The following is a 23,784-nucleotide window of genomic DNA, read 5'->3' as shown; positions in this document are numbered from 1 at the left end:
TGTTTAGCTCAGCAGGAACCCTTTGCAAACACTGAATACATGAACAATCCTCCTGAAAAGATAAGAGATTTCAGTATTGATTAGCATCATAGCTGCAGAAGTTAGTGTCTGCCAGTATCTGATAAACAGGGTGACTTGCAGCCTAATTTTTGTGAAATTACTAGGCCAAAGTTTAAGAAGTGTTCATGTTAAAGTTACTTATATATAAAATTTGCCTATCGATAATGTCTGTCAATAGGAGGTTGATGAATGCTTCACATAACCTAGATACTCCTAATTAAATGTTTTTTATTTCTTTTTTTCTAGGACACATGTTCAAAGAGCATAATTAACTTTTTAAAAGAAGCTAGTAAGTACTGAAATAGTTTTTTAAGTTTTTTCTACAGAAATGGAGGAGAAAAGGAAACATGGAATTCTGAAGGGCTACTTAGCAAGCTGCTTATGGCATAATCTGGGGTGGGGGTGCATGGTAAAGGATTTGCATTTTACTGAGATCCATACATGTCAAGGGAACTGTATGTAAAATTAGTCATATGTGTTGATTTTTCAAGGACTATAGTCCATCAACTACAATAGGGGTCCAAAAAATTCTGGTGAAATTAGCTTCTTGGGGCCTTCCAGTTTACCTACTATGTTATTCCCACTGTAAATATTCTCAACTTTTGGGGATTTAGCCACTTAAGTTTTTTATTTTCTCTAATGTCTCTAGTATCTGCCTTCCTTTCCTGTCAATGCTAAACTCTGTGGTTCAGCAGTTCATCCATTCTTTTCCCTCATTGCTTATAGCTTCATTACATTCATCTACGAAAACCTTAATTCTTTATGTTTGCCATACCATTAGTGCTTAGAGCATTTTTTCAGAAAAGAATCCTGGAAAAATGGATGTTATCTCACCGGGGCCCTCAGGGCTGCTGGGCTGCCTGGTGTCAGCACTTCCCGCCATTCTCTGTAGCACCAGTATTAGTCTTAATACTTTAAAAAACCATGTCCCACTATCTCCCCCTCCTCTCTTAGCCTTTGATGTTGCTGCGTACCTCATGGGGAAATCTTTAAGATGTCAGATTTCAGTTCCCTCACTTTCCTACAATTTCTCCAACTTTTGCCTTTCTTATGTGCCTTCCCTTCCTTCCCATCTGATTCCTTATCGGCATTTACACAGATTAGTTCTTGCCTAACTTGACAGACCCTTTCTTGAGTGCAAATCAGTGGCTGTTTTTGCTAGGGTATAAAAATTCTGTATCTAGTCACCTTGACAAAGTTACCCTGTTATTTCCAATAACTTAACCTCATATAAAATCTTGTAGATTTTCTTTTCTTTTTTTTTAAGATGTTTTCTCACTTTGTCACCATGCCCAGCCTAAATTCTCGTAGGTTTTCTATGTAAACAGTCAGATTTTCTGCAAGTATTAGTCTCCTTTCTAATTCTTATAATTTTAATTTCTTTTTCTTTTTTAAAATTTTTTGTAGAGACAAGATTTTGCTATGTTGTCCAGACTGGTCTTGAACTCCTGGGCTCAAGCAATCCTCCCGTCTCAGCCTCCTAAAGTGCCATTACAGTGGCTGAACCACTGTACGTGGCCAAATTTCATTTCCTGTTGTGAAGGCAAAGACTTTTCTTACAATATTGAAAAGAAGTGATAGTAGATTACTTTATTTCTGATTTTCAGAAGAATGCTTTAAGTTTCTCTCTGTTGAAGATAATTGCATAGTGTTGTTTTTTTAAATAGTAACTGTTTTATCAGATTAAGGAAGGTTTCTTCTATTTCTATTTAAGAGGATTTTTTAAAATCTTGAATTCATGTGTTTTTATCTAGTGTATTTTCTACATCAATTGAAATGGTTGTATGAATTTTCTTTTTTAATATGGGTGAATTATATTTATAGATTTTATGTTAAAATATCCTTGTATATCTTGGATAAACTCAACTGGATCATGATTTATCTTTTTTATATGCTAGATTCAATTTGTTGATACTTTGGTATTATTTTTGAATATATTATATTGTGTAAAAATGAGCTTGTGATATTCTTTCTTGTAATGTTTTTGTCCAGTTTTGGTGCCTGGTTTTGCTCTCTCCTTAGAATGAGCTGGGAACTAGTCACTCTTGTTTTCTCACCTATAATACCATCTGAGTCCAGTGTTTTTTATGGGGGACAAATTTGAACTTGTGGTCAACCTCTTTAATTGTAAGAATATTCAGGTCTTTTGTTCTTCCTGGGCTAGTTTTTTATTTTTCTAGAGATGCGTTCATTTCTCTTAGTTTTATTTGCCTATAGTTGTAGCTAATCTCAGGTTTTTATCTGCTACTTCTGTAATTATTTCCACTTTTGATTTATAATGTTAGCTTGTGGGCTGGGCGTCATGTCTCACGCCTGTAATCCCAGCACTTTGGGAGGTCAAAGAGGGAGGATCACAAGGTCAGGAGATCAAGACCATCCTGGCTAACACGGTAAAACCCCGTCTCTACTAAAAATACAAAAAAAAAATAAGCTGAGCGTAGTGGCAGGCACCTGTAGTCCCAGCTACTCGGAAGGCTGAGACAGGAGAATGGCGTGAACCCATGAGGCAGAGGTTGCAGTGAGCCGAGATCGCACCACTGCACTCCAGCCTGGGTGACAGAGCGAAACTGTCTCAAAAAAAAAAAAAAAAATTAACTTGTGTCTTCTCTTTTTACCTGTTTGTTAATTTATCAAATAACTATTTTTGGCTTCGTTTCATTTTTATTATACAATAAAAATGAAATTATTTTCATTGTATTTCTTTTCATTGATTATTCCTATAATTCTTAAACAACTTTATAATTGACGTAACAATAACCTGTACACATTTAAAGTGTAAAATTTATTACGTTTTGTCCCATGTATAGAGCAGGAAAGTATCACCACAACAAGAGTGTGAACATACAATCTCTCCCCAAAGTTTTCTTGTGCCTTTTATAATCACTGCCTCTTGCCCCTGCCCACTCCTTCATCCCCAAGCAACCATTGGTCTGTTTTCTGCCACTATAGATTAGATTGTATTTTCTAGAGTTTTATACAAGTGAAATCACATAGTATAGTAATAACCATGTGTTTGTTTGTTTGTTTGTTTGTTTGTTTTCTTTGAGATTGAGCCTTCCTCTGTCGCCCGGGGTAAAGCACAGTGGGGTGATCTTGGCTTACTGCAAGCTTCGCCTCCTGGGTTCACACCATTCTCCTGCCTCTGCCTCCTGAGTAGCTGGGACTCTAGGCACACCTGCCACCACGCCCAGCTAATTTTTGTATTTTTGGTAGAGACGGGGTTTCACCATGTTAGCCAAGATGGTCTCGATCTCCTGACCTTGTGATCCACCCACCTCAGCCTCCCAAAGTGTTGGGATTACAGTCGTGAGCCACCGCTCCCGGCAACTGTGTGTTTCTGATCCTTTGTCAGGGCTAGCCAATTCCTAGAGACAGTGAATAACTCACTCATACGCTAGCTGCCTCCTTTATGTGGCTCTCATAGGACTTTAACACCTCTCTATTATCCACCTGACCTGTTCATTTCAAGATCAGATACCAGGAAACTAAGGACATCCCTATGCTGTAAAACTCACTGAAATTATTCAAACTAGCCAGCCCTAAACATGCTTACCCTGCCTTGTCCATTCCTTCCACTGAAACCACGTAAAGGCTCTTGCCCATGTTTTCATCCCATTCTGTTGGCCTCCTGACTGACCCTAGTGCTTCCTCATGTGGCCCTTGCATGGCATGGTGTGCGCCTTCCTCTTCGGAACTGCGAGTAACTATCTTGTCAGTGGCAATCACCTCCTGATCTGTTGGCCTCATCATACTTGAATAACAATGAAATCTACGTTTTAAGGCCAGGCGCAGTGGTTCACGCCTGTAATCCCAGCACTTTGGGAGGCCGAGGCAGGCGGATCACGGGGTCAAGAGATCGAGACCTTCCTGGCCATCATAGTGAAATGCTGTCTCTACTAAAAGTACAAAAATTAGCTGGGCATGGTGGCACGCGTGCCTGTAATTACAGCTACTTGGGAGACTGAGGCAGGGAATCGCTTGAACCCGGGAAGTGGAGGTTGTGGTGAGCCAAGATCATGCCACTGCACTCCAGCCTGGTGACAGAGTGAGACTCCATCTCAAAAAAAAGAAAAACTGTCAAATGATATTCCAAAGTGATTGTACCATTTTATATTTGCACCAAAAATGTCTGAGGGTACTGATTGCTCCATATCCTTGACAGCACTTGGTGTAGCTGTTGTTTTAATTTTGGTCACTTTAGTGGGCATATGCTGATATTTTATGTTTTACTTTTTATTTCCCTAATGATTAATAGTTTGCAGCATCTTTCATGTGCTTATTTCCCTTCCATATATCTTATTTGATAAAAATATCTGTTCAAATATTTTGCCCATTATTTTGTTGGGATACTTATTTTCTTACTGTTGAGCTTTGAGAGTTCTTTATATATCTGGATACCAATCCTTTGTCAGATATAATTTTTGCAAAATTTTCTTCCAGCCTGTGATTTGCCTTTTTGTTCTCCTATCTTTAAAAAAAAAAAATTGTAGTTAAATATACACATAATACGAAATTTAACATTTTAACTCTTTTTAAGTATACAGTTTTGTGGTATTAAGCATAGTCACATTGTTGTGCAACCATCACTGCCATCCATCTCTAGAACTTTTTCATCCTCCCTAACTGAAATTCTGTACACATTTAAACACTAACTTCTCATTCCTCCTTAACCCAGCCCCTGGCAACCATCATTCTGTTTTCCTTCTCTATGAGTTTGACTGCTCTAAGTACTTCATATAAGTGGAATCATACAATATTTTAATTTTGTGACTGGCTTATTAGTATAATGTCTTCAAGTTTCATGTGGTAGCATGTGTCAGAATTTCCTTCCTTTTTAAGGCTAACATTCCATCGTATGTATATGCCACATTTTATTTATCCATTCATCTGTTGATGGACACTTAAGTTGCTTCCTCCTTTTGACTATTGTGAATAATGCTGCTATGAATGTTGGTGTATAAATATCTATTCGAGTTCCTGCTTTCGATTCTTTTGGGTATGTTCCCAAAAGTATAATTGCTGGGTCATGTGTTAATACATTTAGTTTTTTGAGGAATTGCCATACTGATTTCTACAGTAGTGGTACCATTTACATTCCAACCAGCAATGTTCAGGGTTCCAATTTGTTAACATTCTCGCCAACCCTTGTTGTTTTCTGGTTTTTTTTTGGGGGGGGGGGGGGCAGGGGGTTTTATTTATTTATTTATTTATTTATTTATTTTGAGGCAGAGTCTCACTCTGTCACCCAGGCTGAAGTGTAGTGGCGTGATCTCGGCTCACTGCAACCTCTGCCTCCCGGGTTCAAGCGATTCTCCTGCCCCAGCCTCCTGAGTAGCTGGGACTACAGGCGCGCATCACCACGCCTGGCTAATTTTTTGCATTTTTAGTAGAGGCGGGGTTTCACCGTGTTAGTTAGGGCTGGGATGATAGGCGTGAGCCACTGTGCCTGACTTTTTTTTTTTTTTTTTTTAAACAATAGCCATCTTGATGGGTATGAAAAAGGTTTTTTGGTGTTTCTTTTTTTTTGAGACAGAATCTTGCTGTGTCACCCAGGCTGGAGTGTAGTGGCGCAGTCTTGGCTCACTGCAACCTCTGCCTCCTGCGTTCAAGCAATTCTCCTGCCTCAGCCTCCCAAGTAGCTAGGACTACAGGCGCCCGCCACCACACCCAGCTAGTTTTTGTATTTTTAGTAGAAATGGAGTTTCACTATATTGACCAGGCTGGTCTTGAATTCCTGACCTCACACTCCATCTGCCTCAGCCTCCCAAAGTGTTGGGATTACAGGGATGAGCCACCATGCCCGGCCGGGTTTTATTTATTTATTTTTTTTAAGAGACAGGGTCTTTCTCTGTCACCCAAGGTGTAAGTGACACCAGTCGTAGCTCACTGGAACCTGAAACTCCTGGACCCAAGCAGTCCTCCTGCCTCAGCCTTCCATGTAGCTAGATCTACAGGCACATGCCACCATACCCGGCTAACTTTTTGTTTGTTTTGAGACAGAGTTTTGCTCTTGTTGCCCAGGCTGGAGTGCAATGGCATGATCTTGGCTCTCTACAACTGCAACCTCCTTTTCCTGGGTTCAAGTGATTCTCCTCCCTTGGCCTCCCAAGTAGCTGGGATTACAGGTGCCCGCCACCTCGCCTGGCTAATTTTTTATATTTTTAGTAGAGATGGGGTTTCACCATGTTGGCCAGACTGGGCTTGAACTCCTGACCTCAGGTGATCCACCCACCTCGGCCTCCCAAAGTGCTGGGATTACAGGCGTGTGCCACCACACCTGGCCCCTAGCTAACTTTTAAATGTGTTTTGTAGAGATGAGGTCTTACTGTGTTGGCCAGGCTGGTCTTGAAATTCTAAGCTCAAGTCATCCTCTCACCTCAGCCTCCCAAAGTGCTAGGATTACAGGTATGAACCTCCACACCTGGCCCCTTTGCCCATTGTAGTAATTAGGTTGTTTTTGTTGTTGAGTTGTAGGAGCTCTTTATATATTCTGAATTTCGGTTCCTTATCAGATATGTGATTGGCACACATTTTTTTCCATCCATGGATTGCTTTTTCATTCTATTATAGTATTCACAGAAATGTTTAATATTGATGAGGTCCTACTTAATCTGTGTTTTGTTTTGTTGCTTGTGCTTTTGGTGTTATATCCAAGAAATTGTTGCCAAATCCAATGTTGTGAAACTTTGCCCTCTGTTTCCTTCTGAGTTTTATAGTTTTAAGACTTAAATTTAGATATTCAACCCATTTTTAGTTAATTTTTGCATGTGGTATAAGGGAAGGGTCCAGTGTTATTGTTTCACACGTAGATATACCGTTTTCTGAGTACCATTTGATGAAAAGGCTGTCCATTGAATTGCTTTTGCAACTTTTATTTGGGCATATTTATGTGAGTCTGTTTGGTTCTAAATTTTGCTCCATTGATCTATGTGTCTGTTCCTCTGCTAATACTGTCTTAAATATGGTAGCTATATAGTAAGCCTTAATACTGAGTAGATAGATTTCTCCCATTTTATTGTTCTTTTTCAAAATTGTCACCGGTTTGTTTTTATTTTTTACTTTATGCAGATAACCTATACTATACTTTGGTTTCATGTATCAAGTAGTTTGTTCCAAGTTGTGCTTTAAGCAGAACAAATAAACTTTCCTATTGTTCTTTGTGTTAATCTGCAATATAAACCTATACCAAATTCTATTTTGTGTGTGTATGTTTGTTATAGTAATCTGACTGAGTTTCTTACCTCCAGACTCATGTCTTTCAAGGTCCCCAACTGAATCTTGTTTTAGGTGGAACTTAGAAGCTGTAGAACTTTAGAATCTATTTCACAGCCTTACTAGTCTAGTTTCATTCTCTATGTAATGTCGTCTATGGAAGTGAGCTGCTCTCCAGTGCCTTAGTTTCACTAATGTTGGGGAAGGTCTCTTCTCTTTGTTTTGGACTTCTCTATCACATTGCCTTTCTCCAGAGAAGACCTATAATGAAAGTTGGTATCTGGTGTTCTAGGACTTCTTCAGAAGCTTGCCAGTTTTTCAAGCTGATTTCTGTCACTGGCAGCTCTTCAGAGTGCTGTTCCTACTCCACCCTCCCCTGGTGGTATGTACCAAGTTTTCTACTCATCAGCACCCACCTACTCCTGCCTACTTGTTTCTCAGATATCTGCTGCCTGGCTAGCTCATTGCTGCTTTTTTCACTCTTAGAGCTGTCTTCTTCCCTTTTTTGGCTTTCTGCCTGACTTCCAGGGCAGCTACTCTGTCATTGCCTGTCTGCCATTCTGTCCTTTTTCCCACCACCCCCAACAGGTACAACATGTACTCTAATAACACACATTCTCAATGTTCAAATTAACCTCATCACTTTCCCCACCACATTCCCCAAAACTGGTCATCCTCCAGCTTATAGCATTGAAGGTCACTGAAGTTAGACATCTGGGCCTTGCTTACCTCCAACATCTCATTAGCCTTCGATTCTACCCCTACAAATTCTCTTCTCAGTCTCCTTTAGATATTCCTGCCCTGCTGTGAGATCCATCTGGTTTGTTGTCTAGATTACTTCTGAAAGCTTCAGTCAGTGACCCTCCTTACTTCAGACCCCACTAGTTGATCCTTCACTCTGCCATCAATCATTGTTTCTAAAATCTAAATTGTTCCATTTAACCTCGCTGTGATGAAACCTTTGGTAGTTCTCCAGTGTGTTCTGTGGTAATTTAAAACTTTCATTGTGATGTCCAGGCCCCTTCATGATCTGATCGCTGCCTCTTCCGGCCTCATTGTGTGCATTTCCCCGCACCACCCTATCCTCACCCACCCTGGTCTTTCATGTCTTCCATTTTTACATTCGTTTAGCAGATATTTGTTGAAGCCCCACATGATGCCCTTACCTAGGTCTTTGTTGTTCCCATGACCAGACAGGCTTTTTTAAGCTCCCAAGTCATCTCAGTTTGAAAGACTATGTCTCACCCTTGTCTTGGCCAATTACTCTTTATCCTTCCAAGTTCAATGATTGTCCCACTGCACGCCAGCCAGAGTGAGAGAGCAAGACCCTATCTCAGTAAATAAAACTAAATAAATAAATCAGCCATAGTTTATTTAATCACATCTCTCTCCCCCATTGATAGACATTAAGGGTATTTCCAGTTTTCTTCTCTTGAAAACAGTGCTACATTGAATAACCTTGTACATGGGTCACTTTGAAAGTATGGATATATATCTGTGGAATAAATTTCCAGAAGTGGAATTGTGTCAGAGGGGTTGTGCATTTGTAATTCTGATGAATATTTATAGATTATATGAGAGTACCTGTTTACCCAAACACTTGCCAGTGCAGCATTGTCAAAGTTTTTTATGTTTGCTAGTGTGATAGATAAAAAATGGTATCTCCCAGCATTGCTTTCTCTGATCATCAGTGAGGCTGGGCATCTTTTCATACATTTAAGAGAACTGTATGGTTTTTTTGTGTGTGAGTTATGTTTCATATCGTTTACCCATTTTTCTTTTAGACTGTTGGTCCTTTTTTTCTTAATCTGTAAACCCTTTATGTATTAGGGAAATTGGTCTTTGTGAATGAGTTGCAAATATGTTTAAAAAGGTCATTCTTTAATGTGGAAGCAGCTGTTTTAGTGGAATTGTGGAAAAAGAAGCCAGATTTCTATGGAGACAACCCTTTCTAGAGATTTGGCTATGAAGCAGAGTAGAGACATGATAGCTGGAGGATTGATGTAGATGCAAAGAAGTTTTTCATCTTCCTTGAAAACTTAATTGTGTTAAAAACTGGTATGAAAGGGAGGGTTAAAGCTAGAGATGGTGGTAGAAAAAAATGCAGGGTTCCTAAAGGACTGAGATTCTTGGGTGGAATTTCAGGGAAGGGGAAAATTTCTGGATATAGTGACTGGTGAGTTAAGGGTGTCCAGTCCAATGGCTTTTATTTTCTTGGAAGTGTAGGCAAGGCCAACAGCCAAATGTGTGGGAGGAGATGGTTAGAGGGGAAAGGAGATTTGAAGTAATCGCTATGGAGAATTGGAGAGAGCTAAGGAAAGACAGAAAGACTGCAGGAAGTGCTTAGGGTTCCACTGAAGCAGAAATAGTGATTTGTAGTGATACAACCCTTATGAGTTGTTTGATTTTTTTTTTTTTTTTAAAGCAGCATTTGGCAGTCCAAGTATAGGGCTGACAGTTTGGGATTTTTATTTCTATGTTGGTGTAAAAGAACAGCGTCGCGAGGGAAGTTAGGACAAAAGAATGATTGAACTGACACCAGGTTTTCTTGATTTGCTAGAGAAGGAAATAAAGATAGAGCAGAGAGATATTGAAAAGAATTAGAAAGGGGTTCAAGAGACTGAAGGCCTGGGTGAGGTCAGAGAGCAGGTGTAGTAGGCATAACAGGCAGAACTACAAGGATAGAAAGTGTGGTTTGGAGAGTGGGAAGGCAAGATTTATTCAGTATGGGGGCTTTTCTGGATAATGACAGAATCTGGAGTACAGCCATTGTCATGAGTGGCCCAAGTATAGTAGAGAGATAGGGTCTTTGGAGTTAAGGAAGTCAAGGAACTGAGAGGCTAGCCTAGATGTGGATTTTGGTTGTCATCCATGAGGATATTGAAGTCATCCAGGAGAATAGCAAGCCTAGGGCACAGGAAGAAAACTGAGACACTTACAGTGTCTTCAGTGAAAGGAAAGCACAAGGCAAAAAACTTTCAAAAACATGGACTGTTAGGCCGGGTGCAGTGGCTCTCACCTGTAATCCCAGCACTTTGGGAGGCCAAAGCAGGTGGATCACTTGAGGTCAGGAGTTCAAGACCAGCCTGGCCTACATGGTGAAACCCCATCTCTACTTTTGTTCTTTTCCCTTGTTCTTGTATTACCTTTCTGGAAAGGAATTTTTATTATAGGCTAATTGTTATTCCCACCAGTATTTGAGTCCTTTTCATATGACTCTTGCCAGCACTGGATATTTCATATGATTGGTCTCTTCTGTGAGCACCACTCACTCACTGGAGATTACACCACTGTACTCCAGCCTGGGCGACAGAGCGAGACTCCATCTCAAAACAAAAAAAAAGAAAATAGAGTTCCTAAATACTCCTGCCCCCAACACCTGCACAGCCTCCTCATTATCCACATCCTGCACCACTGTGGTACCTTTGTTGCAACTGATGGACCAATATTGACTCCTCATTATCACTCAAGCTTTGGTGTTGTGCGTTCTGTAGATCTGGATAAATGTATAATGACATGTGTCTACCATTGTACTATCATACAGAAGAGTTTGACTGCCCTGACAATCCTCTGCTCCACCTACTTACTCCTCTCTCCTTTTCGTAGCCCCACAACCACTGATTTTTTTTTTTTTTTTGAGACGGAGTGTTGCTCTGTCCCCCAGGCCAGAGTGCAGTGGCGCGATCTCGGCTCACTGCAAGCTCCACCTCCTGGATTCATGCCATTCTCCTGCCTCAGCCTCCCGAGTAGCTGGGATTACAGGTGCCCGCCACCACGCCCAGATAATTTTTTGTATTTTTTAGTGGAGACAGGGTTTCACCATGTTAGCCAGGATGGTCTTGATCTCCTGACCTCGTGATCTGCCTGCGTCAGCCTCCCAAAGTGCTGGGATTACAGGCATGAGCCACCCACTGTGCCCAGCCCTTTTTACAAAAAACAAAAAACAAGGTCTTGCTCTGTCACCCAAGCCTGAGTGCAGTGATGCAATCACTCCTCACTGCAGCCTCAACCTCCCAGGCTCAAGTGATCCTCCCACTTCAACCTCCTAAGTAACTGAGACTACACGCACACACCACCATGCCCAGCTAATTTTTGTATTTTTTATAGAAACGTGGTCCTGCTATGTTGCCCAGGCTGGTCTTGAACTCCTGAGCTCAAGCAATTTGCCTGCCTTGGCCTCTCAAGGTTTTGGGATTACAGGCATATGTCACCACACCTGGACTTTTTTTTTCCTTGTTTTTTTTTAACCAGTGATCTTTTACTGTCTCCATGGTTTTTCACATTGGTTTCTTTTGCTTAGTAATATGTGTTTGAGTTTCTTCTATGTATTTTCATGTTTTTAGCTTATTTCTTTTTAGCAGTGAGTAATATTTCATTGTCTGGATGTGCCATCACTTATTTATCCATTCACCTACTGAAGGATATCTTGATTGCTCCCAGTTGTGGCAATTATAAATAAATTGCTATAAACGTCCATGTGCAGGTTTTTTTTAATGGCATAAGTTTTCATCTCATTTGGGTAAATACCAAGGAGCACAATTGCTGGATCATATGTTAAGAGCATATTTATTTTTTTGAGAACTACCAAACTGCCTTCCAAAGTGGATGTACCATTTTACATTCCCACAAGCAGTGAATGAGAGTTCCTACTGCTCCATATTCTTACAAACATGTAGTATTCTCAAATGTTTTGGATTTTAAAACCAAAATCCATTTTAATAGATGTGTAGTGGTATCCTGTTTTAATTTGCAATTCCCTAATGTCTTGATGTTCTGTGTCTTTTCAGATGCTTATTTGCCGTACTGTATATCTTCTTCGGTGAGATGTCTGTTCAGGTCTTTTGCCTATTTTTAATCTAGTTGTTAGTTTTCTTGTTGAGTTTAAGAATTCTCTGTCCTTTGTCAGATGTATCTTTTGCAAACATTTTCTCCTAGTCTGTGGCTTGTCCTCTCATTCTCTTGGCATTGTCTTTCACAGAGTAGACATTTTATATTTTAATAAAGTCCAGACTCTCAGTTATGTTCTCATGGATCATGCCTTTGATGTTATATCTAAAAAGTTCTCACCATACCCAAAGTCATCTATATTTTCTCCTGTTATCTTCTTGGCATTTTATAGTCTTATGATTGATATTTAGGTCTGTGATTCATTTTTAGTTAATTTTTGTGAAAGATATAAGGTCTGATATGGATTAATTTTTCTGTATGTAGCTGTCCAGTTCGTGTCATTTGTTGAAAAGACTGTCTTGCTCCATTTTATTGTCTTTGCTCCTTTGTCAGTTGACTATATTTATGTGGGTCTGTTTATGATCTTTGTTCTGTTCCATTGATCTATTTGTCTTGTCTTTTGCTAATACCACACTGTCTTAATTACTATAACTTTAAAGTAAGTCTTGAAGTCCAATAGCATTAATCTTTGACTCTTCTTTAATATTGAGTTGCCCCTTCATAATCTTAATGTCTCTCCATGTAAACTTTAGAATCAGCCTTTTTATATTCACGAAATAACTTGCTGAGATTATGATTGATATTGCATTGAATCCATAGACTTATTTGGGAAAAACTGACATCTTGACAATATTGAGACTTCCTATCCATAAACATTGTTTGTGATGGGCTTCTTTATGTTTAGAAGCTTTTATTTTTTCTGCTGTGAGATATTCTACTTCTACCTTTATGATTTCTTACATTGCCTTTTATACTTAGAAACTTTTTCCTCATCCTGAGTTCACATATTCATTTATTTTCTTTTAAAATGTGTTTTTCAAACATTTAGTTTCTAAACCTATGTGGAATTTATTTTGGTGTATGGAATGAGATGGTGGTCTAATTCCCTCCCCTCAAATATGTAGTTATTTTTCCCAAAACCATTTTCTATTGATTTATCAAGAATAGACATGTATACATGTATAAGAGTCAGCCTTCCACTTGTTTTTTGACCCTTGTGAAGGAAATTGTTTGAGTTTCCAATTTTGGAATAGGCTCAGGTAGTAATTGAGCTGGGTTCTGCCAGAGATCAATGTTAATTCACTATCCAGATCTTCCACAGAGTTATAAAAATGTAAGTTTTATGAAAATCTAACAGTATATCACTGGTTTAATGATCACAGCCTAGGAAGAATGGGGAAATGGTCAAAATCTCATGTGGGTGCACCTGAAGGCAACTGTTAAATCCATCTCCCTGCTAGGCACCGCTGCTGGCACCAGGGGCAGACTCCTGGGGTGTATATGAACCACCTACATCTCCCTCTCTTCCTCTGTACCCCTAAGATTTTCATGTGTCCCCTAAGGATGTATGTCCTATTTCCCTTGGAGAGTCACTACCATGTTGAACACTTTAGACTGTGAGTCCTGTGAAGATGGGGCTTGTGAGTGTATTGCTCCCCAGTTATTTCTCTAGCATTAGCTCAGTATAGGGCATAAAAATCTGAATGGATGAACAAACCGCTATTACTGGTGGGAACGTGCTACTATCTTACGTGGCTTGAGGTGGCATAAAGATTGAGAACAGCTATGTAATGTGTTCCTTGAAGGGCAGCAGTACATCAGTGCAGTCAGCCTACCTTCTCCATACTTCTCACTCTGAAAACTGTAAAGCTGCACCTAGCAATCAACTTGGGATCTTTAAAAGGGACAGCTCCCTAGCTCTCACCCACAAAGCTGCAGTCTAGCACAGGTGACTTTTTTTAAAAAGTTTTTTGGGCCAGACGCGATGGCTCACACCTGTAATCCCAGCACTTTGGGAGGCTGAGGTGTGCAGGTCACCTGAGGTCGGGAGTGTGAGGCCATCCTGACCAACATGGAGAAACCCCATCTCTACTAAAAATACAAACAAATTCACCGGTCATGGTGGCACATGCCTGTAATCTCAGCTACTTGGGAGGCTGAGGCAGGAGAAATCGCTTGAACCCAGGTGGCGGAGGTTGCGGTGAGCCAAGATCACACCATTGCACTCCAGCTCAGGCAACAGTGCGAGACTCTGTCTCAAAAAAAATAAAAAAGGAGTCCTATTAAGACTTATTTTTATTTTTACGGTTTGGATATCTCTAATCCCAAAATATGAAATGCTCCAAAATTTGAAACTTTTTGAGCACAGACATGATGCTCAAAAGAAATGCTCACTGGGACATTTTGGATTCAAAATTTGGATTAGGGACTGGGTGTGGGGGCTCACACCTGTAATCATAGCACTTTGGGAGGTTGAGGCAGGAGGATCAATTGAACCCAAGAGTTTGAGAGCAGCCTAGGCAACATAGTGAGACTCTGTCTCTACAGAAAATTTTAAAAATTAGCCAGGCATGGTGATACATGCCTGTAGTCTTAGCTACTCAGGAGGCTAAGGCAGAAGAATCACTTGAGTCCAGGAGGTAGAGGCTGCACTGAACTATGATCATACCACTGTCTCCATCTTGGGCAACAGAGCCTGACCCTATCTCTTTAAAAAAAAAAAAAATCTGAAACACTGCTAGTCCTCAACCGTTTTAGATAAGGGATAGTCAGTCTTTATAAAGACTCAGTTAGTTATTGGATATCTGAGGAAGCATGCATATCAGGATCCCAAAAGATCATTGGTTTAGTCACACATTTTAATAGCTTGGAAATCCAGAATACTCTTCTGGTGACCAGCTCAGACATAGTCATGAGGACCTCATCTAACATGGCTCCCTGTTTTCCAGATAAGCATGGATTCCTGGTTCACTCTTGTTCTGCTTGGCAGTGGTCTGATATGTGTCAGTGCCAACAATGCTACCACAGGTAAATTGTAATTTGATAAGGCTGCTATTTGAAATGAAATTTTGCTTTCACATTTAATGAGCCAAATTTGAAAACCAAGATAGTATTTGAAGAAAGAAATATAAAAATTTTATTCAAAGTGATGGTAAAATAGATGTCTTCAGAAATCTTGGAATTGTATTGAATGCTCAGCATTGTTTTTCATACATATAACTGCTTTAAATAAATCAAAGAGATTATGTGTTATTTCCTGAAAAGTAAAATAAACTGTTGACATTTACAACTCTGTATATGGTTTCTGAGAAACTGAGTGAAGAATCTTATGTCTTTCTCCCTTAAACCGTAGTCCTTTGGAGGAGGTAGGAAAGGTCCAGCATTAAATAAAAACATAGCGGGTGGGTGGGTATTGGGGGGTTGGTCTTTGCTTGGTCTCCATATGTTTGAGAGTTTATTAAGGCTTGCTGCTTTGTGTCTCACAACCTTTTAGCCTCACATTCTTCATGTGATATTTGCTTGTTTTTTGGTGTTTGTAGTTGCACCTTCTGTAGGAATTACAAGATTAATTAACTCATCAACGGCAGAACCAGTTAAAGAAGAGGCCAAAACTTCAAATCCAACTTCTTCACTAACTTCTCTTTCTGTGGCACCAACATTCAGCCCAAATATAACTCTGGGACCCACCTATTTAACCACTGTCAATTCTTCAGACTCTGACAATGGGACCACAAGAACAGCAAGCACCAATTCTATAGGCACTACAATTTCACCAAATGAAACGTGGCTTCCAGATAACCAGTTCACGGATGCCAGAACAGAACCCTGGGAGGGGAATTCCAGCACCGCAGCAACCACTCCAGAAGCTTTCCCTCCTTCAGGTACTAGAGATGATTCTCTTTATTCTTTTGCTCTTTGTTTGTGTTTCCTAGCCTTAAAATTTCTTCAAGTAAGTAAAATTGCTCAAGTGAAGTAATGAAACCTATATTTGGAATTTTTAGGCATATCTGGTTAGCATGAGTGAAGAGGAAAGAAGAAAGATTCTGGAGAATATCATTCTGCTAGGTGGGATCCTGGTTAGATTGAGAGGACTTAAATGTGTTTAAAGGTAGAGAAGAAGGCTTAAAAAGAGAAAGAGAGGAGCTCACTGACGATGCAAGAGACTGAAGATGAAAAGACACAGAGAATGAGTAATAAGATTAGGTTTGAAAAGGGAGGGATCCATGGAGACGATGGAAAGGAGAATGGATATTGATGTCCATGACAATTAGGTATGGCGTGGGAGGCCAGTGGCCAGGGGTGTCATTAGAGAGGCTCTGGGAAATGGTTACATTGCAGTGCCAGTTGTTCAGGGCCTCAGGTTGAAGCAATAGTCCCAAGGATAAAATCAGAGACGTGGGTCTGAGACCAGGACAGGTAAGACAAGTTTCTGACCTCTTTGAACCTTAGGTACCTTGTCTGTAAAAGAGGATTAGAGAGACCCTCAAAGGGCTTCTGTGAGGAGTAAATGTAACTGTTATCCCTTTTCTAGCAAAAATCACTCTTTCCTCGTCTGTGTTCCCCAGCCCTTTGGCTCTAATTTTTTCCCAGTTAGATGGTGAGTGCCCCTAAGCAGAATCACGTCTCGCTCATGGGGAACATTCAGGAACTGCTTGCTCAGTTGATTCTCATTTATTGCTACAGATGATATCTTTTACTATGCCTTATAACTCAGACCCTTCACTTGCCAGCTTTTCCCCATATTTTCTACCATAAAGACAAACAGCATTTGCAGTTAAGAGGGCAGTCTTTAGTACCACACTGAGTTTGAATCCCAGCTCTTCCATAAACCAGTCATGTTTATGGCATAGCTGGCTTACTTGATCTCTCTACCTCAGTTTGTCTATGAAACAAGAATGAGTGATAGTAATAGTTCTTACCTCATAGAGGAGATATTAGGATTAAACAAGTTAATATGGGTAAAGCACTTACAAAGATGCCTGCACAGGTTAAGCACTATTTTTAAGTGTGAGCTGTTAGTATTGTTGTGATTATTGCTTTGATAGTTCCCAGTAAAATATGTGAAGGTACCTTTAATGCAGATGGCATCCCACTATTCTTGATGAAATAGGGGACTGCAGACAAGTAATGTCTGACACTTGCTTTGTGCTTTAAAGTTAATATAGTTTTGTCATAGTTATTACTGTGTGCTAGGCATTGTACTAAGAGTTTTCTAGAATAATCCTGTGAGGTAAGTTCTGTTTTATGCTTTATAGGTAAAAGTATTTTACAATGATGAAACTGTAGTTTGTGGAATGTTTTTCAATGTACAGGTCATGACACAATTCATGAAATCACTTTAGCGGGCCACCACTAGTTTTGTTTTGTTTTGTTTGTTTTGTTTTGTTTTTTGAGACGGAGTCTCGCTCTGTCGCCCGGACTGGAGTGCAGTGGCCGGATCTCAGCTCACTGCAAGCTCCGCCTCCCGGGTTTACGCCATTCTCCTGCCTCAGCCTCCCGACTAGCTGGGACTACAGGCGCCAGCCACCTCGCCCGGCTAGCTTTTTGTATTTTTTAGTAGAGACGAGGTTTCACCGTGTTAGCCAAGATGGTCTCGAACTTCTGACCTCGTGATCCGCCCATCTCGGCCTCCCAAAGTGCTGGGATTACAGGCTTGAGCCACTGCGCCCGGCCTGTTTTGTTTTGTTTTAATGGATGATCCAGTTCCATGTTTATTCTTTTAATGTTACATACAATTTTTTGAAATTTTAGTAACAACATAAAATGTTGGGTTGTGGCCATTGCTTAGGGAGAAAAGCAGAATAACTTGTACAAACTGAATGAGTGAATGGAAAAGGTAGAGACTAACACAGGCCTGACTGACTGGACAGCCCATGTTCTATTCTGTACTGTCTTTCATTTAACAGTTCTGTGACATGACCATGGATAATCATCTCCTTTTAAGAGATGCTTAATTTCAGACTATATATAGAGGTTAAGTGATTTGCTTTAGATCTCAAGGCTGACAAGTTAGGACTATTTCTCACTTTTACAGTCTTTCCACTCTGCTTGTAGGGAACTTAGTTTTCCGTAAACTGACTTAGGTCCAAATTGTGCCACAGCTAAGAGTCTAGTTATTGTACATTTAGCACATTTCATGTCATAGGAGACTGAGACTACATTTCTCTAGTGGCATTCATTCAAGATGAGTAAAACACAACAAACCATTATTGCACATGGGAATTTCATGGTCTTAAACCCCATATCCCACTTATCACCACGATTTTACCAGTCCTCCTGTAACAGTTACAGTTTTTTATTAAATCAGTATTTGATGTATATTGTAATTATGAAATATTCATTGCTGAGCTATAAATATAAATGGATTGTTTTTCTTTCTTGTACAGTTTTTTTTTCTGGATTTAATAATTGCCTTATTTTTTGTTTATTTAGTTTTCTGTTTAGTCAGGCCAGGCACACTGGCTAACACCTGTAATCCCAGTACTTTGGGAGGCCCAGGTGGACAGATCACTTGAGCTGAAGAGTTTGAGACCAGCCTGGGGAACATCGTGAAACTCCATCTCTACAAAAAATACAAAAATTAGCTGGGCATGGGTACATGTGCTTGTAGTCCCAGCTACTCAGGAGGCTGAGGTGGGAGGATTGCTTAAGCCCAGGAGGTTGAGGTTTCAGTGAGCTGTGTTCATATCACCGCACTCCAGCCTGGGTGACAAAGTGAGACCATGTCTCAACAAGTTGTTGCTACTCAATTCTTACCATGCTCTCCAGAGCCTCTCAAAACAGCTTTCTTACAAAGTGAGATTTATTAGATAATCTATTTCTTTTTTACCTCTAGAAATTCCTCCTGAGCCCTCCATTGTCTTATTCCAGTCTAGGCTTGTTGATCTCTAGGGCTACTGCACAGATATATCAGCCTGGGATTTCCCTTCTCTGTCATTCTGGGAATTCCTCTTGCTGCTGCTTCCTGACTTCCATATTGTCTTCTTTCTTGTCTCCTCTCATCATTCGGTAGATTCTTGAGAAAAGGGGTCCATGGGAGGCAAATTGCATGAGACCTTACGTGTCTAAAAATATCTTTAGGGCTGTGCATAGAATTTGAGGACTATTTTTCCCCCAGAATTTTTAAAGTATTGCCCTGACACCTGCTTACTAGGTTTGGAGGATTTTACTGCTATCTTAATTCCTAATTATTTGTATGCTTTCTAGGATCTTCTCTTTATCATTGGTATCCTGAAATTTCACAGAGATGTATCTTGGTGTGGGTCTTTTTCGTTATTATAGATACTTAATAGGCCCTTTGGAGCCTTGATCTTGCATTTCTGAAAATTTTCTCCCATTTCTTTGAAACCTTCTCCCCCTCTTCCTTTTTTTTCTTTTCTCAAATTCTTATTATTTGGATATTGGATGTATCCTGAATTAATTCTTTTTTTTTTTTTTTTTGAGACGGAGTCTCGCTCTGTCCCCCAGTTGGAGTGCAGTGGCGCGGTCTCGGTTCACTGCAGGCTCCACTTCCTGGGATCACGCCATTCTCCTGCCTCAGCCTCCTGAGTAGCTGGGACTACAGGCGCCCGCCACCGCGCCCGGCTGATTTTTTGTATTTTTAGTAGAGATGGGGTTTCACTGTGGTCTCGATCTCCTGACCTTGTGATCCGCCCGCCTCGGCCTCCCAAAGCGGTGGGATTACAGGCGTGAGCCACCGCGCCCAGCCTAATTCTTTAATCTTTAAAATTTTTCCTTCCTGTTGATCTTTGCTTTGAGTCTTTTTCTCCTTTTAAAAATAAAGGCCAGATAGGCACAGTGGCTTACACCTGTAATTCCAGCATGTTGGGAGGCTGAGGCAGGAGGATCACTTGAGCCCAGGAGTTTGAGACCAGGCTAAGCATCATAGCAAAACCTCATCTCTACAAATGATTTAGAAATTAGCAGGGCCGGCCGGGCGCGGTGGCTCAAGCCTGTAATCCCAGCACTTTGGGAGGCCGAGACGGGTGGATCACGAGGTCAGGAGATCGAGACTATCCTGGCTAACACGGTGAAACCCCGTCTCTACTAAAAATACAAAAACTAGCTGGGCGAGGTGGCGGGCGCCTGTAGTCCCAGCTACTCGGGAGGCTGAGGCAGGAGAATGGCGTAAACCCGGGAGGCGGAGCTTGCAGTGAGCTGAGATCCGGCCACTGCACTCCAGTCCGGGAGACAGAGCGAGACTCCGCCTCAAAAAAAAAAAAAAGAAATTAGCAGGGCCTAATGACTCATGCCTGTGGTCCCAGCTACTTAGGGCTGAGGCAGGAGGATTACTTGAGTCCTGGCAGTTGAGGCTGCAGTGAGCTGTGATTGCACCACTGTACTCCAGTCTGGGTAACAGAGGAAGACCTCATCTCAAAAATAAGTAGGCCGGGTGGCTCACTCCTGTAATCCCAGCACTTTAGGAGTCCAAGGTGGATGGATCACTTGAGGCCAGGAGCTCAAGACCAGCCTAGCCAATATGGCAAAACCCTCTACCTACTAAAAATAAAAAAAATTAGTCAAACTTATTGGCACATACTTGTAATCCCAGCTATTTGGGAGGCTGACATGAGAATTGCTTTAACCTGCGAGGTGGAGGTTGTAGTGTCAAGTCCCTGCACTACAGCCTGGGGAACAGAGTGAGACTGGAGACTCTTATCTCAAAAAAAAAAAAAAAAATCAGTGACAAGTAAAAAAGTAGAATACCTTTTTTTACATTTTTTTTATTTTTTTGAGACAGTCTCACCGTGTCACCCAGGCTGGAGTGCAATGGCGCAATCTCGGCACACTGCAAACTCTGCCTCCTGGGTTCAAACGATTCTCCTGCCTCAGCCTCCTGGGTAGCTGGGATTACAGATGCCCACCACCACACCCAGCTATTTTTTGTATTTTTATTAGAGACAGTGTTTCACCATGTTGGCCACGCTGGTCTCGAACTCCTGACCTTATGATCCGCCCGCCTCAGCCTCCCAAAGTGCTGGTATTACAGGTGTGAGCTGCTGCGCCCAGCCTAGAATACCTTTTGAAAATAAATCAATAATAAAATCCTTTAAAAAAAAGGCATATATATTCATTTTTTCCATTTATAATATAAGTAATAAATATGCTGAGTTGATTTCTGCATATTGCTTTTTCAGGTAGCCTGTCATACTTGTTCTTTGTTTTGGTAAAGAGCTGCTGTATTGAAGGATATACCTTAATATATTTATCCAGTTTCCCCTATAAATGGACATTAAGATTGTTTTCAGAGTATTCTTATAAACAATACAGTTTGTCATTTCAGACACATATAAGAATATTAGTAGAATAAATTATTTTAAGTGTGCATTTATAAATGTATGGATAAAGCCACAATTCCCTCTGCTAGGAAGTCTATTCCTATTAACAGTATGTCGAAGTGCCTGTTTTTCTAAATTCTCTTCAGTGTGGTGAATTATTAAACTTCTGGATCTCTGCCAATCTGACAGGTGAAAAATAACATCTCAATATAACTTTAATTTGCATTTTTCTGAGATTGAGCAACTTTGTGTAATTTAAAAGATCATTTAAATATATTTTTCTGAGCATTCTTTGTTGATATTCTTTACCCATTTTTGTTAGGGTGTCAAGATTTTCCTGACTCGTTTGTAGATGTTCTTTGTACATTTGGGAAATGAGTCCTTTGTCTATGGTAAAACTGCAAATATTGTTCCCTAGGTGGTCATCTAGATTTTCTGCATTGCAGAAGATACTGTTAGCTATTTTTAATTTTTTTAATTTAAATATTTCTCAGTTTATTTTAAGTTTTCTAGGAGTTGGGTCATATTTAGGAAGGTTTTCCTTACTCCAAGATTATAAAAATAATTTTCTTCTGGACTTCTGTGGTTTCACGCGCGCACGTGTGTGTGTGTGTATGTGTGTGTGTACACGCACTTAGGTCTATCTCGAATTTATTCTGATGCAGAGTGTGAGCTATGGATCTGTTTTTCCCCAAATATCTAACTTGTCCCAATACCCCTTAATAATTTATTTTTCCTCATTGATTTGAAATGCCACCCATTTTATATATTGAATTCAGATATTTATTTACCTCTTCATATTTATTTGAGTATTTGGGAACATTCATCTTATTTTCTATTAATCTTTTCCCCTGTCCATGTGCAAAGCCCCGCTGTCTCAATAATTGTAACTTTGTAAAGTATTTAATATCTGGTAGAATGAGTCATTCCTTGTTAATTTTATTTTTCAGAATTTTGTTAGCAATTGTTACTATAAACATTAGAATCAACTTGTCCAGCAGGAAAAAAAGTTTGTATTGATCATGTTAAATATGTAGATTAACAGAGAAAATGGCATCTTAAAGATGTTGAGTCTAACTATCCAAGAATGCAATATATTCCATTTTCTGAAGTCTGTGTTTTTTTTTTAAATCTTCTGTTTTTGTTATTATAAATGGAGCATTTTCTTCCATCATATCTTCTGACTGGCTGCTGTTGGGGATACGAAGGCTACTGATTTTTGTAGAGACATTTTGTGCTGGCCACCTTAAACCCTGTTAGTGTTGGAAGTAATTTTCTTCATTAATTATTAGGGCTTCAGGTCATCTCATCTGCATATATCTTCCAAATTTGTAGAACTTTCTTTTTCTTCTGTTTAATTGCATTGATGAATACCTCCAGAACAAAGTTAAGCAGCTGGTAAATGCAGACAGCATTCTCTTGTATCTGACACTAAGGAGGACACTTTCAGTGGTTCTTCATTATGCATGGTACTGACTCTTGAGTTGAGATAAACATATTTTATTGTGTTCAGGATTTAATGAGCATTTATGTCAGGAATGGATGTTAAATTTTGCCAGTTGCCTGTTCAGGATCAATGAGCAAGATCTGAATGATGTTTTTCTCTTTTGGTCTGTTTCTGTAGCGGATTCTGTTCCTTGGTTGGTTGGTTGGTTGGTTGGTTTTGAGATGGAGTCTGTCACCAGGCTGGAGTGCAGTGGTGCAATCTCAGCTCACTGCAACCTCCACCTTGCGGTTTCAAGTGATTCCCTTGCCTCAGCCTCCTGAGTAGCTGGGACTACAGGCTTACACCACCACGCCTGGCTAATTTTTTGTATGTTAATAGAGACGAGGTTTCACTGTGTTGGCCAACCTGGTCTCGAACTCCTGACCCCGTAATCCACCTGCCTCGGCCTCCCAAAGTGCTGGGATTATAGGCGTGAGCCTCCACACCTGGCCGGTTTTTATTTATTTATTTTTTAGAGACAGAGTCTTGCTCTGAATTAATTATTTAATCTTCTTAATTTTTCTTTCCTGTTGACCTTTGCTTTGCTTTAAGTCTTTTCCTTTGAGTCATCCAGGCTGGAGTACAGTGGCACGATCATGGCTCACTGTAACCTTGAACTCCCAGACTTAAGCAGACCCCACCTCAGACTTCTGAGTAGCTAAGGACTATAGGCACATGTCACCACGTCCAGCTAGTTTTTAAATTTTCTCAGAGACAGGGACTCACTGTGATGCCCCGACTGGTCATAAACTCCTGGCCTCAAACAGTCCTCAGCCTCAGCCTCTCAAAGCACTGGGATTATAGGCGTGAGCCAAGGCTGCCCAACCATATTGTATCATTCCTGTAACAAGCTGTTGCAGTCTGTTTGATATTATTTCTGTTTTCCTTTTCTTTCATTTAGAATTTTCTGTCTAAATATTCACAAATTATCTCCAAATGCGATTGGTCTATATTTTTCCTTTGTGTGTGTATTCTTTTTGATAGGTTTTAATTTTTAGTGTTTTGCTTTGCTACATGGAA

The 23,784-nt window shown here is 40.2% G+C and overlaps 1 protein-coding gene across 12 annotated transcripts in view; it reads left to right on the top strand.

Moving 5' to 3' along the window:
* PTPRA (protein tyrosine phosphatase receptor type A) overlaps positions 1 to 23,784 on the top strand; it is a 165,350-nt gene that overhangs the window by 76,552 nt on the left and 65,014 nt on the right. For 6 of the 12 annotated variants that reach the window (XM_033185868.1, XM_033185871.1, XM_033185864.1 and 3 more), the window contains 2 exons: positions 14,949 to 15,027; positions 15,540 to 15,881. In XM_033185868.1, the coding sequence (XP_033041759.1) occupies positions 14,955 to 15,027; positions 15,540 to 15,881 (415 nt within the window). In that variant the 5' untranslated portion in view covers positions 14,949 to 14,954. Of the gene's footprint in view, positions 1 to 306; positions 350 to 7,564; positions 7,655 to 12,072; positions 12,092 to 14,948; positions 15,028 to 15,539; positions 15,882 to 23,784 lie in introns of those variants that run through there. The other 6 variants (XM_033185866.1, XM_033185872.1, XM_033185870.1 and 3 more) reach the window with 3 other exon arrangements.

Source organism: Trachypithecus francoisi, unplaced genomic scaffold, assembly GCF_009764315.1.
Source record: "Trachypithecus francoisi isolate TF-2019V2 unplaced genomic scaffold, Tfra_2.0 Lachesis_group21, whole genome shotgun sequence".
Lineage (NCBI taxonomy): Eukaryota > Metazoa > Chordata > Mammalia > Primates > Cercopithecidae > Trachypithecus > Trachypithecus francoisi.
This window is presented reverse-complemented; position numbering and strand designations above follow the sequence as displayed.